The 16,590-nt window shown below is 40.9% G+C and overlaps 1 protein-coding gene across 31 annotated transcripts in view; it reads right to left on the reverse strand.

The window, feature by feature from the left end:
• Positions 1-479: 479 nt before the first annotated feature.
• EPB41L3 (erythrocyte membrane protein band 4.1 like 3) overlaps positions 480-16,590 on the reverse strand; it is a 143,182-nt gene continuing 127,071 nt past the window's right edge. For 13 of the 31 annotated variants that reach the window (XM_055799643.1, XM_055799639.1, XM_027785295.2 and 10 more), the window contains 13 exons: positions 14,697-14,732; positions 14,464-14,529; positions 13,792-13,983; positions 10,303-10,377; positions 9,777-9,878; positions 8,318-9,046; positions 7,667-7,789; positions 6,774-7,163; positions 5,456-5,587; positions 4,296-4,394; positions 2,615-2,695; positions 2,245-2,361; positions 480-993 (listed from right to left, as the gene is read on the reverse strand). In XM_055799643.1, coding sequence (XP_055655618.1) covers positions 2,251-2,361; positions 2,615-2,695; positions 4,296-4,394; positions 5,456-5,587; positions 6,774-7,163; positions 7,667-7,789; positions 8,318-9,046; positions 9,777-9,878; positions 10,303-10,377; positions 13,792-13,983; positions 14,464-14,529; positions 14,697-14,732 — 2,136 coding nt within the window. In that variant the 3' untranslated portion in view covers positions 480-993; positions 2,245-2,250. The remainder of the gene's footprint in view (positions 994-2,244; positions 2,362-2,614; positions 2,696-4,295; positions 4,395-5,455; positions 5,588-6,773; positions 7,164-7,666; positions 7,790-8,317; positions 9,047-9,776; positions 9,879-10,302; positions 10,378-13,791; positions 13,984-14,463; positions 14,530-14,696; positions 14,733-16,590) is intronic. The other 18 variants (XM_055799657.1, XM_055799655.1, XM_055799661.1 and 15 more) reach the window with 11 other exon arrangements.

Raw genomic sequence — 16,590 nt, forward strand, 5'->3', positions numbered from 1 at the left:
GCTATCCCTTCAGTGGGTATTATAGCTGGACACTAACGAGTTTTCAGTGGACGTTCTGTACAGGTTAAGGCTTGACTCTGAACTAGATAGTAAAAGCTGACCAGATTCTCAAACAGATTTTTTTTTTTTCTTTCCTTTTCTTCCTCTGAGAACAAAAGGGAAATCAATAGAAAACCATCACGGTTATTTCAGATTAATACTTTTCTAATGCTGCAAACTAAGTAAAATACAGATTACTTTTTTTCCTCCAAAATAACTACATATAATTTACAAGGTTAGGTTCTGTGAAGGGTGACTGGAAGCTGACTCTGAACAATGCTGACAAAAATCATTAAAGTTAATATACTAAAATCATTACTACCTCATAAGGTATTCAGTCAGGTATACAAAGCACACTTTGTAAGCATTTAAATATTTTGATAAGAGTAAAAGAGTCATCGTTGTTTATCGGGCAGTAATAAAACCAGATGAAACAAATGTAAGATTCAAGTTGTTTACTGAATAAACTGTGTTATTGGCACATCTAATGTGTGGTAAAACATTATACACAGTACCTATACAGCTTCTAGCATTTTGGGGGTAATCTTCATTTACAATATCCGTAAACAAAAGGCTTGCCACCTAGCAAATTTTAATTTGTTTAGACTTTCATAAACTGGGAAAGGCATGAACTGTTTATGTGTTACATGAGATCACTGTTTATATTGTTTATGAACGTGCAGGTATAGCTGAAAACTTAGACATTTTAAGAAAATTAAAAATGCTGCTTTTCTGTAATTTTATTGTTGCTTCATGCAATATTGTTTAACTGCTGCTGATTCAGATTGGGAAGGTATCTCTGCCAGTTTCGTTATTAACGGTCAAGATAATTCTTCTGTACTGAAATTTTCCATAGACAGATACAAGTCAGTCAGGTTGGAACTGAGACTCCGTATAGGCTCTCATACTCCTACTGGTGTGCATGTCTGGATTCATACACAATCTAGGTTATTCCTGTAGGAAAGAGAACCAAGTTAATTATTTGAAGCAACTACTCTCCTGCAAAAGAGATTTTGTTGATTTGTTCGTGTAACAAAAGCTATTTGAAAATGGCATCATCCCAGTATAAGCAACTTGGCCCAAATCCAAAGTCCACTGATGCCAATTGAAAGAATCAATGACATCAATAGACTTCTAAGCAAGCCACATTGTGTTGTCTCTTAAACAATTAGCAGAATACCGCAAGAATCACAGCTACTCACTCCTCAGTGATGGGTTCCATCTTCCAAATAAATAACAGATACTGAAATTCAGTTTTCTTTAGGGTCTGTATATCCAAAAGCAGGAGAGCAAAACAGCTTCAAAAGGTGCTGTGCATTATACTCTGTTACTTACACCAAATGTTAGGGAATATATATTGTTTTAAGAATAAAACGCTGCTATCAATTTAAACAAATCAGACAAGCAGCTTTTTTTTCCCTTCTGCATACAGCATTCAAAGCAATTTGTGAGATGGTGCTGGCATTAACAGCTTTTGCATAGCAGGTTAGTATGCATGACATGTTTTTTGCACACAGAATAAATATAGTAATATTAAGATGTCTGTTTAGCCAGCCACAGTTGGACGGCATGCCTTTACTGAAAAAAAGCTTGACATAACAAAAGCTGCATTATCATTTCATCCCAATAAACAATGCTGCTTTAAAACATAAAATGTTCTTTTAATACAAGAAAGCCAAGACAACCAAATACCAACACATTAATTCACTGGGGTTAAAAGAAAAATCAAAAGCAATTTGGACGGTATCTTTGCACATTAGGAATTAAAGCTTAACTTGTAACATCTGCATGGGACATTTAAAAAGCAGCTGTAGGTTTTTCCCTCAGCATTTTTAAACAAAATGCACACCTTTAAGAACAAATTGTTTTTGTTCTTAAATGACATCAAAGCTGACAACAGATATTTTTTTACTTCAGAATTAGAAAATTAAGACTATATCAAAGCATGGCAAATGAGGCCTTTCCAGAGAGCCAACTAAAGCAAATTATAGTTTCTCTTTCTCCAGCTGGCACCATTAAATGATGACAGACACTTAGATCTGAATGCGGTTTACATTCAAATACCAGAACTGATAACCAGCACAAATGCAACTTGCAAATGCCAGTGAGAGAAAGCAATGAGTTAGAGGTGACTGATGGTAGGAAAACAACACCTGCAACATGCCAGCCCAGTAAATGCCTCGGAAAATCATCTAGTCCTCTTACCTGTGGTCAATCCTCCCCATCTTCTGGTGTGATTTCTGTCTCTTTATGTACCACTACTTTGGTCACTGACATGTCAGGGTGCTGCTCTTTGGCTTCTTTAATTGCCTGAGCCAGCGCCTATCCCAAGGAAACCACAGAAGGGCAAAAACAAAAAGGAGGTGGAACATGCATGATCAGTAGCAAGGTGGAGAGATTCATGAGATATTACACAATTTACAAATGAGGAAAAATGATTAAAATATGAAATATACCATCACTGATTTAACTACTAATCCAGTTTAATTTAAAGCATGCCAGTATGAATAGTATCTTTTAAAGGAATGTTTAGAAACGTTCTCTTTGGCAGTCCTCAGCAATTTATAGATTTTACCTGATCATGATCGATATCTGCATCTCCTGTGATGACTATTCGTTTTTCAATTCTTGTCTCTGAGATACCTCCTTTCACAGTCTAGATGCGAGGGACAAATGCATGTCAGTAGGTTATTTTAAGAGCACTGCTACTCATCCAGAGAATGATCCGTGCAGGAACCCGGGCACGATGGGACTGAACTATCCCAAACAGCAACACAAGAGGGGACAACCCTGAATGGCAACCAGCGCAGCTCTGGAGCTGGCCTGCTCTGAACGGACTAGGTGACCTCCAGAGGTCCTTCCAACACACATAATTTTATGATTCTAGTCTGCACATCTGTCAGGAGAGATGTTTTTATGTCAAAAATGGCAGGTATTTATGGTAAATTCATCCTATAAAGAAAAGAATGGACATACAGACAGCTCACATTAAGGCCTAGTTAAGTCCACTGCAGACTTCAGAAGGACATACAGGGTGGTATGGCCTTTGTACATAGTTCATCTACTGCAAGGTGAATTTCACTACACAAAGATGAAATCCTGTCTGCAGTGAATATTGGTAGGAAAGGTGTCACGGCCCCAGAAGGGTTTCTGCTTAGGGAGGAACTGTTATTTATTTAGATGCTGTCTTAGAACACGTGAAACAGAACAAGGTCTTAAAAAAAAGAGATTAGTCAGGATGAGTTTGGTACAATGCTCTGGGTGATGCTCTGTGTTGAGAAAGGAATGTACTCTGAATAATTAGAAAAGGTTCCACTGAATGTACTCTGAATAGTTAGAAAAGATAAGGTGAGCACCTGAAGGAGATAAGGAGACCATTAAGTCAGGAAATCACTGAACAAAGCAAATTGAAAGGTCTACTCCACCTAGATCCCACCTATTGTGAATGGAATTAATAGGTGTCAAAATCAGATGAGTATCTATGTAAAGATGTCCTGTAACCTGTCACAAAAACTGTATAAAATACCTAACTTTTCACTGAAAACTTTGGAGCTAGTTTGTCCGGTGTGAATTGGCTAGCTCCCCAACTTTGCATGAAATAAATACCTTTGCTGCTTAAAGACAAGATTGGTCTCTGCACAGTTACTCTGTGCATCACATGGAAGACCCAACATCATTTGTCTGTGCAGCCGTAAGCTCTCGGACTGGCTGTGGGCAAGTTCCTGAGGGTACCACCCAGCAATGCAACCGTGGCATCTGAGCTGATATCGTGTTACGACTACACGATACAGATTTACTGTGTGCTGTACAGTGATAATAGCTCAGGACTGAGAGGCCACAGAGTCATGTCAATAGAGCCTCATGCTCAGGCAAATTATTCCTTCCCGGCTACCCTATGATGCCAACATGGCTACACTGCTTCCAGTTCCAGACAGTATTTGCAGCTAACGCAGGTGTCTCTGCACAGCAAGGTCTTGTGCTTGCACAGACATACCCTAAGTCCCCTATGACTCTCAGGACTCTTGTTAGGTCCTTGCATGTGTTAACGAAGCCAGTATAGCCAAAGAGAGGTGTGTGAAGGCAGGTACCCAAAACAGACAGGATTTTGTCCAGAAAGCACAAGCATGTGTCCATATTTTAAAATAAATGATAGAATTGAAGTTAGGAAAACACACAGCCTTCCATGTGGGAAATAAAAAAAACCAAACAACCAACCAAAACCAAAAAACAAAGCTCCCTGTTTTCTGAAGACTCACTTTGGTGATATGTGTAGTGGTTGTAGTGCTGGTGGTTTCAGACGTGATAGTTTGTGCACTCATCAATACACCTGGTTCTGAGTCAGCACTGCAATCCACCTAGGGAACCAGAAGAGAAAACCCGCCATCAAAACCCTGCTCCTGAGCACAGGGAGGCAAGAACTGCACTGGCTGAACTTCCCTATTTCTACAGTTCTGCCATGGTTTAACTCTGGCTGGCAACCGAGTACCACGCAGCCACTCGCTCACTCCCCTCCCCCCACCCCCACCCCCCCAGCAGGATGGGGAGGAAAATCGGGAGAAAGACAAAGCTTGAGGGTTGAGGGCTGAGATAAGAACAATTTAATAATTGAAATAAAATAACTAAAATAATCATATTACTACTAACAACAGTTGTAATGAAAAAGAAAGAGTAAAATCCAAAGGGAAGGGAAAAATCCGCAACAAGTGATGCACAATACAAGGGTCACCACCCACTGACCGATGCCCAGCCAGTCCCTGAGCAGCGATCGGCAGGCATCAGCCAACTCTCCCCAGTTTATATACCCAGCATGACATTCTGTGGTACAGAATATCCCTTTGGCGCGTTCGGGTCACCTGTCCTGGCTGTGTCCCCTCCCAGTTTCCCGTGCCCCTCCAGCCCTCTCGCTGGCAGATGCTGAGAAACTGAAAGGTCCTTGACTTAGCATAAACATCACTCAGCAATGACTAAAGCCAGCAGTGTGGTATCAACATTATTCTCACACCAAAGCAAAACACACCAGCTACTAAGAAGAAAGTCAGCTCTACCCCAGCTGAAATCAAAAGTTTTTCATAAAGTCATAAAGTGAGTGTCTAATGGTAGGGAAATAACTGCTATTAGACTGATCGTGTGTCAGTATTTCTTTCTGCATCTGGAGACTCCCCTTTGCTTCTGGAAGGGCAGAAGAAAAGCTGGGGCTTCGAAATCTAGTTTCATCAATGTTCTCCAAAGGCCCTACACCAGGACATGAGTCACCCTCGGGTAAGCTGTTCTTATATACAACCTCCTCATGCTAATATTTAATACTTTAACAACTTAGAACAGTTTACACTAAGATATACACTTAAAGATGGGTGAAGAAACATGGATTCCTTAAGGGCATATTAAATTAGACCCTGGCTTTTGCAGAATTTCTTACCTGAGAAGACTCATACGTAATGGTTTTTGTTTCTGTATGGACTACTGGCACTTCCTTTGTTGAAATTTCAAGGTTTTCCCCACCAGCAGGAACACTACTGAAACTGATAGTCTCAGTCTTCACAACTGGTGACTGTGTGAACAACAAAAAAAGGAATTGGAACATTTAGCAAAGCTTATGGATTTCTCAGAACATTTTTTTTTCCTTGGGAAAAGGAGAGGGAACAACTAAAAAGTGCTCTGCATTTAACAAAAAAAAAAAAATGCTCCTCATTACAGTGGCAAATACGTGTATATAATGCTGGCAACATTTAGCATATATTATTTCATGAAAATAAACTTCAGAAAATATCTAAACACTGCAAGAGGCAATGGACACAACCTGAAACACAGGAAGCTCCCTGTGAACATCAGAAAACACCTTTTCACTCTGTGGGTGACCCAGCACTGGCACAGGTTGCCCAGGGAGCTTGTGGAGCTTCCTACCTTTGAGATATTCCTGCAAGTGTTCAAGGCCAGGCTGGAGGAGCTTTGAGCAGCCTGGTCTAGTGGAAGGTGTCCCTGCCCATGGCAGGGGGGTTGGAACTAGATGATCTTTAAGGTCTCTTCCAACCCAAACCATTCCATGATTCTACATTCAAATGCTGTCTGGACATGGTCCTGGTCAACTCGCTCTGGGTGACCCTACTTGAGCAGGAGGGATTGGAGTAGATGACCTCAGAGGTCTCACCTAACCTCAAGTATTCTGGGATTCTGTGATTCTACATTCTCCTAAAAAGACAGGAGAAAAAACTCTGTCCAGGCTTAGTCTTCCATTCAGCTCTCAGAAAAAAAGAGCAAGAACAAGTGTTTTTTAACCTCTCTGCAAAACAGGTCTTGAAACTATGCTAATGGGGCTAAGATAAGGAACCTGAGTTATTTAAGACACAGTACACTTATTTACAATTGTACCAAGCATGGAAAAAACAATATATTTTCTTTGAGGACACACAAACTTTGCTGATCTTGATGGACTTTCTCAAAGAGAATGCCAGCTGAATTCTTTCATCCACTGCATACAATGCCACAAAATAGGTATTTCTCTGTAGCATGAAAAGCGCTTTTAGGCAAAACATGCATGGCATTTTGCTAATGATGGGAACCAGAACAAGCCTTGCAGGTGCCACGCAAGGAGGAAATAAGAGAAACAAACTGTCTGCTGTAAAGATGCAACCATACAAGGTTGGTACACTTTGCTTTCCATCACAGGAATTAACTTTGTCCAGCATTGCCTACATTCACAATCCAGCACAAACATGACCCATTTAATAACGAGTTACCTCAAAATGAGGTTTTCTTTCTGAAGACTCTGAAAGGTGGACTGTTGTACTGTGCTCCTCTGCTTGCTCACACGAAGCAGCAGCAGCGGCTCCTTCCTGTTTGGTTAGGGCTTTCCCAGCCTCCTCCCTTTTTTCCTCCTTTGCCCCCTGAGTCCCGGCAGAGCCCTCCTTCCCCTTCATGCCAGCAGCCACTGCCACCGCTGCAGCCTGGGCATCCAGTGCAAGTCTGGCCGCTTTAGCAGGATCCCCGCTTGCATGCACATCCATCCCGTGTCTCTCCTCGATAACTACTGTCTCCTGTACAACCTTCTTCACTGTATCCTGATGCGGCTGAACTGCTTGTTTCATTTCACTGCCAGTTATCTCCTGAGATGTCATCGTGTCTATTCTCTGCAGGGAAGGAGAAAAAAAACCCTCAACAACAGAAGCAGGCAACACTACTTGCAATGGCTCCTCAGCTTAATGTACTGTGAACATAAATAAAAAAATGGGTATTACATTTTGCCAGTTTATTTCTCTCACGTTGCATGGATTTTCACTCTCAGAACATTATCAGAACAGTAGAAATGAAAAACAAAGCAAGAATCATAATTTTTAAAAGCAAAGAGAAATGTCACAGTGTTTTACTTGGTATTGTTTGCGTGAGTTTTATAAAGGCAAAATACAGCACCCTGCAAAATGACCAAAATAAAGTGAAATGAGAGAAAATCTGGTGGGTTTTTTTCTCTTTTCAGTGAAGTTTCTATTGCGGTCCATTGTAGCAAAGGAAAAGGCACACAAATACATGCATTAGTTATATAGATTCTGAGTTATGCACAAAACCAGGAAACAAAAGAAAAGCAAAAGTAATTGGTGTGTGGTTATAATACGGATGGAGAGAATCAAACGGCCACCTGAGCCCAGCTATGTGAAGTAGAAGTAACCCCTCCTATGAACTCAGTTGGTTTTCTGGCAGACTCTATTAAACTGAAGATATCTGAACCATCCAAGGTTTTTTCACTGGTGGACTGCTTAGTCTAAATAGACAAAGAAATGCAGAGTCATACACAGAAGAAAGGCAGACCCACATGCACAGATATATTAATTGCCAAAACTGGAGGCAGACGGAGGAAAGGAAGAGAAGGTTGCGGGGGCACAGAGAGGTTGGAAACAGGAAAAGAATGGGAAAATAAATCAGAGCAGATTTGTAATGGCTGTAGTAAGCAATAGTTACAAAGCATAAGTTATTAGCGTTGGCATTTTGCTGGTTCAAGCAAACCTTTTTTTTTTTTTTTTTCTCCTTTTATTAACAAGCCACAGCAGCAATAGTACATTTCAGTAAGATGGTTCTTTAAATCAACCAGAAAGGCTGAAAGCCTTATAGAATGTCTGCTTCAGACCGTGGGACGGATTCAAAGTATGAGGGAAAAAAATAAGCTGGGTTGGCTGCTGTCAACATAAAGCCAGGCAGCAAGAGAACTGAAAGGTAGGGTGGTGTGAGGGGGTTGCCTAAAAGTCATGCTTTAATCTTTAAACCGTGGCATGGAGACAAAGCCACTTGTTACCACTACTTTTGATGCAGACGACTCAGTAACATAGTGAGCAGTAGCAATGGTAAATGGCCGTTCTCTGGAATATCTCCACTCAGACAGGCTCTTATCTCTCCGGGCAAACGCCCCTGCTTTTGCAGCTTCACTGCCAAGGTGTTTCTCTGCTTTGCCAAGCTGCAAGCTTCCCAGTGTACCATGTAACTGCAAATCCTGGTCCATCTTTAGTGTCTTTTTCAAACTCTCCTCTTCAGGACTTTGCAACTGAGATCCTGCTTCCTTTATGGGTGTCAGAGAGTCGGACAGCTTTCTTTTCGTGCTCTGCATGTCGGATCCCCGCCTGGCTTTCTCATCAGTGACAGGCTCAAGGATTTCATACTCGGCCACTACCGGAATGATTTTCACAGATTCTTGTACTTCCCTTTCCATTTTTTGCAAAGCTTCTACTGAAGGCTGTACTGCTTTCTCACCCTCTTTAGCTTTGCTTGTCATGGTTACAATTTTCCCGGATACAGTATCATAGGACTTTCCTAGGGTGAACATTTTCTGCTTATTCTCCTCTTTGGATTGTATTTCACTTTCCAAGTCCTCAAAGCTCTGCATTAGAATGGTACTGGATTTTAACATCTCAGGTGGAAAGGCAGTTTTACTGCTCACAGTCACTACTTTGTATGCCAGATTTTTTTTCGATTCACCATCAACTATCTCAGAGGGTATTTTGTCTATAATAACCCAATCCTCAGTGCCCTATATTTGAGATATAAAAGCTAAATTAGAATAGCTGAAGGTTTATCTATACTTCTGGAGCACTAAAGAAGAATCAATGCTGCCTCTTCTGAAAGCATGTAACAACTTTTACCACTGTACCTCTCACAGTAGTCATCAAACAAATAAACAATCACCTTAGGCAAAGTATGATTTCATTCCATATTCCCTCCCCTTAGAGGCCCATATAATGTGGACACAAAAAATTACTTTTGCCACACTGTTGCTGTATTAATATGAAGCAGAACAGCATTTTAGTGTGTCATTTAAAATTATGATCGGAATCATCCTGAGGTTAAAAATCATATATTGCAATGGTTCATAATGCTACAGTCAAAACCAAACCGCAAAAATAGGGCAACTAAGCCCTTTCAACTGTTCCCCAGTTGTCACAGACACACTGTTGATGAGGTTTTAGAATAGTATGCCTTTGTATGTAGCTGTAGCCTGCACCGAATTTCCTTGTTTTCAATAGAATAATATCAACCCCCTTCAGGATTGTTAAAACTGAGCAGTACAACACAGTAAATGCCATTCTACTGAATATTACGAATGGAACTTAATGCAACGCCTTTTTTCCTCCTTACGCAAATATGCTATGTGATTTGCTTTGACTATGCAACCAGCATCCGGTTATTTGACCTGAAGACCATGACTTCTGTATTTAACTAAGCAAATGTGGTAGTTTAAAATCAAATTAATTAAAAATAACCTCTAGGGATGATGGAATACTTTTCTGGATAATGATTTGATGAGAAGTAATCAAAGTGCCAGCAGATTCTCCTTCCTGCAGCTTCTTCTCTATCACACTTGGCTAATAGAAAAACCAATAAGAATACAAAGTTCACCATCACTCAGCATAATCTGCATTCACTTGACAGTATAAAGGAAATTCATTCTAATGACAGAAGTGCCCCATTCACTGTAACATTCTCAGTGAGGTTTATGCTGGAAATGCATGCACAACGGCAAACAACATCCACAAACAGCACCGTGCAAGTAGATTTCTAACTAGCAGAGAAATCAATCTCTATTAGGAAGCTATAAACTCTGAAGGGGACTCATTCCGCAGAATTTGGCCCCCAGATTAAATCTCTCTGGAACATATGAAATAATATTTAAAAATTAAAAAAAAAAAAAAAAAAAAAAGGAAGCTTGGAAAGGAAAAAGGATAATAAAATAATAAATCACTGCCAGTCTATCCGACTGCATTTCAAGAAAGTAGTATTTGTTTTTACCTGCAATTCAAGGAATGTAGTACCTCCCTTCTGCAAAAATATGAGTTTTTCTGATTTTTCTCTTTCTTCTTTGGTCTAATGTCAGGGGAATAAATGGTTTTAGTAAATGGAGGGTATAAAGTCCACTATATTTTGCAATAGCTCGTCATATTTCTCTACTCTACAAATTGTTAATTGCATGGTAGATTAGGAAACAAACAGAATGATTTTACAGCAATGAGGTTTCCAATAAGAAGGGGAATCGGTGTCTCTCTGTGACAAAAGCAAAGCAGACACAAGCATGCCATTTGCGCAGCACAAACCCCACTACATTGACTAACACCCGGTTGTGGATGCCCTGTGTTCATTTCATCTTATCTTAGTCATTTAACCGTGTCTGGTGCCAACTTACATGGCTTCCATCATCAGCTGAGAACAGGCCCCTCCACCTTCACCCTGGTCTTAGCTCTTTCCTGAGTTTGCAGCCTTCCCTGCTGAAGCAGGCAGCAGGTAAGCCCTGCAAAAATTTCAGCTCTTCCTTTCTCCTTACAGGTATAGGATGTCTCAGTCTTTTTCCTACGCAGGAAGCTAACCCAATTGCTGTATTATTGCTATAATGTGATACGAAAATCCTCCTCACTTTTATCCCATCAGTGCCTTCCCAACACTGTGAGAATAGTAAAGAGTATCTCTGCAACTTGACCAAATGGGAAAGTTTTAAAAGTTGGTAAGGCTCAATTTCCTAAGCCTTTGGAGCTCAGCTTCTGCGACGGCCACCTTTTTCATTTGGTCACAGCAAGTAAGTCCCAGTGGAGCAAAGCAGGTTTCTTGCCAAAACCTTCCTACCCACTTCAATGGCTAGTGTGCTTATTAGACATGCCAATGGAAGTACTATGGCTAGGAGGATAAAATGGTACTGTTTGAAATACGTATACTCCATGTACTCAAGAAGAAAGGTTTTAAACTTAAAGGAAGAGATACAAAACTAGAAACTAGAGAGACAAAGGGATAAATGGCTCATCTCCCTGACTGCAATGAGATGCATAGCTTCTTTATTCTAAAGTGCTGATGTAATCCAATCCGGGTCAGATTAAACACTGTCAAGGAATTTGTAAATATGATGGCTTTTGTGTTCTCACCTATCCGGCCACCATTATGGCAGAAATTTAAAACTACACTTTTCACAATTAAAGAAAAACAAAGTCAGTCCTTCCCCTATTACTGTAAGAAACTGACTGGTAACTAGACAGGCTTAAAGTCAAACTGATCAAAACCACGAAGCTGCCAAATGCTCAAAGTATGCATTTTGAAAAGGCATATTTTACCTTCTGTTCTTGTTTTATTACACAAAAGAGCTACAGGTAACAGCACTGAATGAATTTTTAAAGTGGGTATGCCAAGCTAAACATGTAACATCTTTGACTATGAGAAGCTACTACATAACAGTTCTATGTACTCTCCGTCCTTACTGCCTCCACATTTCTTAGTAGACACCAAGGTGCTGCTTTTGACCTATGTGTGGCTTCAGGTCTTTTCCTGAAGAATTCCTCTCTCTGAAACCATCCTGCTTAGTGGGACCAAAAAAGGACAGTCAGATGTTATCTACAGCAGGGTTCTCTTAGTGCCAGAAGTCACTGCACTGTTGGGCTCTGACAGCTCAAATCCACTCACATTTTTTCCACAGAAATGCCTTCGTTTGGATGAGATTCTGTGGGGCAGGTGTAGTTGACTTAGATGATTATAAGACACAGTAACTGGACAGTGCTTTTGAGCAAGTCTTTTCTTCCAGTAAGGGAAGTGATACCAGATAAAGATAACCCTTGTCCTTTTCCTTTCCAAATGAATGGTTCAATTTGGATGTGTTTCCTCACAGTGAAGCCTACAAAACTGTGTAATGTTTTGCTACTGCTTGTGCATTTTAACTAAAATTTGCTATTAAATTTCTAAAGTAATAAAGACATGAAATGAATTGTGTGTGTGTGTGTTATGAGTTCGTTTCACCTGCACTCCTCTGATTCAGGCTCATCTAGCCAGCTGCTCCCTTTTCAACAATTCCTTACATCTTTAATATGTTAAATGCCTCCTGTTCATTATACTTATAGTTTTACTTTTAAGGAAAAAACCCACACATTTTCAACTACAACCATCTAACATGGTCGTAGGATCTGTTATGATTCCTGAACAAGAAAGTAGGAGCAACATTAAGACTCCTCAGCACTTTCTTCAAAGGGTAAACTTTGGGCACCAAGTCTGCTTTTTAGGTATTTTAATCCAACTTGACGGCCACTCCAATGCATGCCTGATGCCTCTATCAGCCATTGGCTCGATGGGTATAATGTGGGAAAGATGAACTGGGGCCTTTTTCTTGGCAACACACCTTCCCCTAAGAGAGAAAGCTGTCGTGGGCTATCTGCGTGCCTCCTGAGATTCCCTTCCCCAGAGAGCTGTGGGTCTGCAATGCCAACCGCTCAGATGGGAAGGCAGAAGACTCTTTCAAGTTATACTTTCCAGCCTATTTTTGCTGACTTGCTTACAACATTACATCAGTGCTGGGAGGACAGAAGTACATCTCGTGTCCATTTATTGGTCTGCAATGCTAAAAACAAGTGGTAACCATACAGATGACTCCTGTGAGACAGAAACCAGATACCTATCCACAACAGAATGAAAAAACTAATCTTCATGCAGACCACACAAGCGTATTTCTTTCTGCTCCACTGGATTTAAATCAAGACACTTTGCTTTTTTGAAGATCCATGTATTTTATGGCAACACGAGTGTTACATTGTTAACTCCACATCTCCTAATCTACCCACAAATTAAATAAAAGGCAGTTTTTTAATCTGCAAGTTTCTTGCAAACACTTCAAGACTGCACAGTGAGCAAGATTTTTTCGTGCATGCACACTGCATGAAAATGCACACGCTTAGCAATCTGCACTGTGTCTTCAATGAAACGGTATACAGCAGACTGCAGCAACTATTGGTTCCCTTATAGAACTGGCCAAGCAGGTCTAATTATTTAGACTATGTAATGATGACTGTATCATCATTATTTCTTCCCTGTCTTCAAAGACTGAGAGAGTTCTGCCCTTTGCTCTGTATTTTCTTGTCAAGCTTGGTACTGCACACCCATCCGTTCCGCTATACCGCTGCTCCCAACCAGTCACCATTATTTACATTTTATCTCCATCACTTTCATGGTTTCTTTCACGCACAGCTGCACATTTTCAAGCTCACCGAACCTGTAACGAAGCCTGCGTTTCACACTCTCAGAGAGACCCAAATCTGCCACACAGCTTATAGTGAATTTCATACACTGAATATATGTATATTTAAAACAGGTACCCTGTTCTTCCTTGCATCTTTGCTGCTAGAGCCTGAGTCCTGAAAAAAGGAAGCATCTGCAAGTGGGGAATGGCCTCTGACTATGGCCTCTAATCTACTGCCAGCTATCGTAAGTAAAAACCAGTAGACAGGTACATAATGAAGCCTTTCAGCTCATGCTGACCTCTTCAGGCACTAGTGGTTCAATCATGGGAGCTTCCTCCTGCCTTGCTGCAAGCCGAACGGGAGATGTGGAAAGCCTCTTCTCCCACTCATTAGACACAGCCGTTTCTGTGGAGGTTTCCAAGAAGGTGCGTTTCAGCTCACTTATATTTGTCTGATGTTTCATCAGATCTTCCTGGGTTTTGTCTAGGTCCTGGACATTTTAAAAGAATAGAGCAGTTTGTAATACATCCTAAGCCAACCAAATTTTAGAGCCAAAACACACAACTTGGTTAGTAAGGAGGGAAGTAACATCTCAGGGAGCTGGGGAGCACAGCACTAACACAACACTCTGTGAAAATGTGGCATTTTGAAAGATACAGCATAGCATATCTCATACAAGTGAGTATAAATATACTCTTTTAAAGATTATCCATATTGCTACAATTTACACCTGATAAAGAGGCTTCAAACGAACATACATATGCGCGTGGATGCACACACATATACGCGCACACATATCTATATTTATAGTACAAGTTAGAGGAGTCATCATAATCTGAGGGAAAAAAATATCTAGTTCATTTATTAGCAGGTGGGAATACACAGTTCATGCATCATAGTGCAGATTCACAGTTTACCACTAAAACTAACACACATGTACGTGCATGCACTGGTATATACCAATACCAACCTCTAACATAAGATTACTATGTTTGACATACACATTTTCACCCTGTATTCGCTTAATCAGACTATTCTGAAAGAAGTGAAAAAGAAAGGGAAAGGTAAGGGACATAGTATCGAAAGGATACAAAATGCTCTTTCTACACATTTCTTCACAGAGAAGTGACAATAACATGCTGAGAGAGGTGATCACCTCCAACATTGATACTTGAGCAACATCTAGGTCTTTTGTTTCTGTACCTGTGCCTTTAGATCTCCATCCTCCTCTTGATCCGACTGCCAGCATGAGAAAGATTGGAAAACAACACCTTACCCACTCGCATGACCAAAGGATTTACAAGAATCGGTGAGAGGAACACACTAGGTTAAAATCACATTTTCTCTACGTTAAGCGCTTAAGGAGGAGGAGTAGACACACTGGCTGTCTTTGCATGGCTCTCCTAACTCAGAGCAAGCCTCCTCTTCTCAAATTTGTTCTTTGTGAATGAAGAAGTTTTAAACATTTTCCGTTTATAAATATCGGTGCACGCCCTGTTCATAGGTTCTCTAGTTAGGGAGCAGCAGTTGGACCTTTTCACCGAGATATGGCTGGTTTAGCACCGAATGGCAACAGCAAATTCTTTGGAAGTCCATAATCCCAGAGTTTAAGCATATGACATCTCCTGGGCCACAGGCAAAGCTTTGCATAAAGTCAGCACAGGTGAACAACCTGCAACACCTTCTACAGAATGAAGCACATCTTATTTGCTTAAAATGGTATTTCCCTGACTTCAGTCCCTTTCTGTATTTTTATCATTCTACTTCATATTTAGCCTGTATGTATTTTTTCAAGTCTTATCTGCGATGGCCTTCTGGAATGGCACACACATTGGGTTCACTTCAGCTGACATTTCCAAAAGCAATGCAACAAGCACTGCCCAAGCAGCCCCATTTCTGAGGGCTGAATTTTTGGATGGCAAGTACACCACATGTTTTGAAAATGAGGTGTCCCTAAGGAAAACTGAGGTTCACAAAATATTCTCACATCAAATAAAGACGGCAGCTAGGGAGACTGTCATGCATTTTTGAGTAATAAATGGAACATTTTAAATGTTATGGATTTAGGATTATGTTTTACTTTCTGTAGGGCTCAAGGCCTGAAGCTATAGAATGCAAGAGGCATTTCAAAGCATTCTGTACTCCTGACTCCTCTCTGCAGACGTTATGTTGTTGCTCCATTTGGATTCTTTTAATGCTTGTGCCAGGATTCTATTGTCAATTTTTCATATAGTCCTGATTAATCAAATGACCCATGGGAAAATCTGCTGTTTACTTTATAACTCAGTTCAAATCTATTCTATTTACTGCCGAGGCTGAATTGTCCTGACATGTCATGCCGAGAATTTTTCCTTGATGATAATTTTAACAGTCTGAAATATTAATGAGATCCTACTGAAAACCTACAGTAGTGTTTGTGGTAAGACTCTGTCTTCTACCAGATGTCAGACCAAATTCAGCTCATGTTTGCAGCTGCAACCATATTAATTATGAAAGCATTATATGCACTTCACTGGAGTCACATAGGGTTGAATCTGCCTGCACAGTTGATGTACCATGTTGTGGATACAAGGCTTCTCAGTGCAAGGAAAAGGTAATTTTTTTTACATTCCTCCTCTGAAGACAATACCTGGATACCGGTGGCGAGATGTGAAGATGACACGTGAAGTTACGTTCAAGGAAAACAGCTATTTATAATGTGGAAATACCCTTATCCAGAAAATTGGAAAACTGCTTTTTACTGTCTTTCCCCGCTCCTCTCTCACACAGGCTGCAGATTGTAAGAGCAAAGAAGCAAACAGAAAAACCCAGGGCACAATCTGGCCAGCATGACTAGCCAGGTGAGCAGCATTGGTGTGGGTGACACTGCCACTGCCCGGCTATCTGCACAGCACAGAAGCCTTGCGGTTTCCAACCTGAACACGGGAAACGGAGGAACCCGCAGGCAGCACTGAAAACTCAGCTCCCCGGGCAAAACTCTCAGGCCCGCAGGCACGCACATGCACACGCGCGCAGAGAGGGATCCTGAGCGGCTGTAGGAGACATGCGGTTTAGCCCTCACGCCCGGGGTCGGGAAGAGATGAGGTACAACGCTCTC

This window comes from Falco peregrinus, chromosome 3 (genome assembly GCF_023634155.1).
Source record: "Falco peregrinus isolate bFalPer1 chromosome 3, bFalPer1.pri, whole genome shotgun sequence".
Lineage (NCBI taxonomy): Eukaryota > Metazoa > Chordata > Aves > Falconiformes > Falconidae > Falco > Falco peregrinus.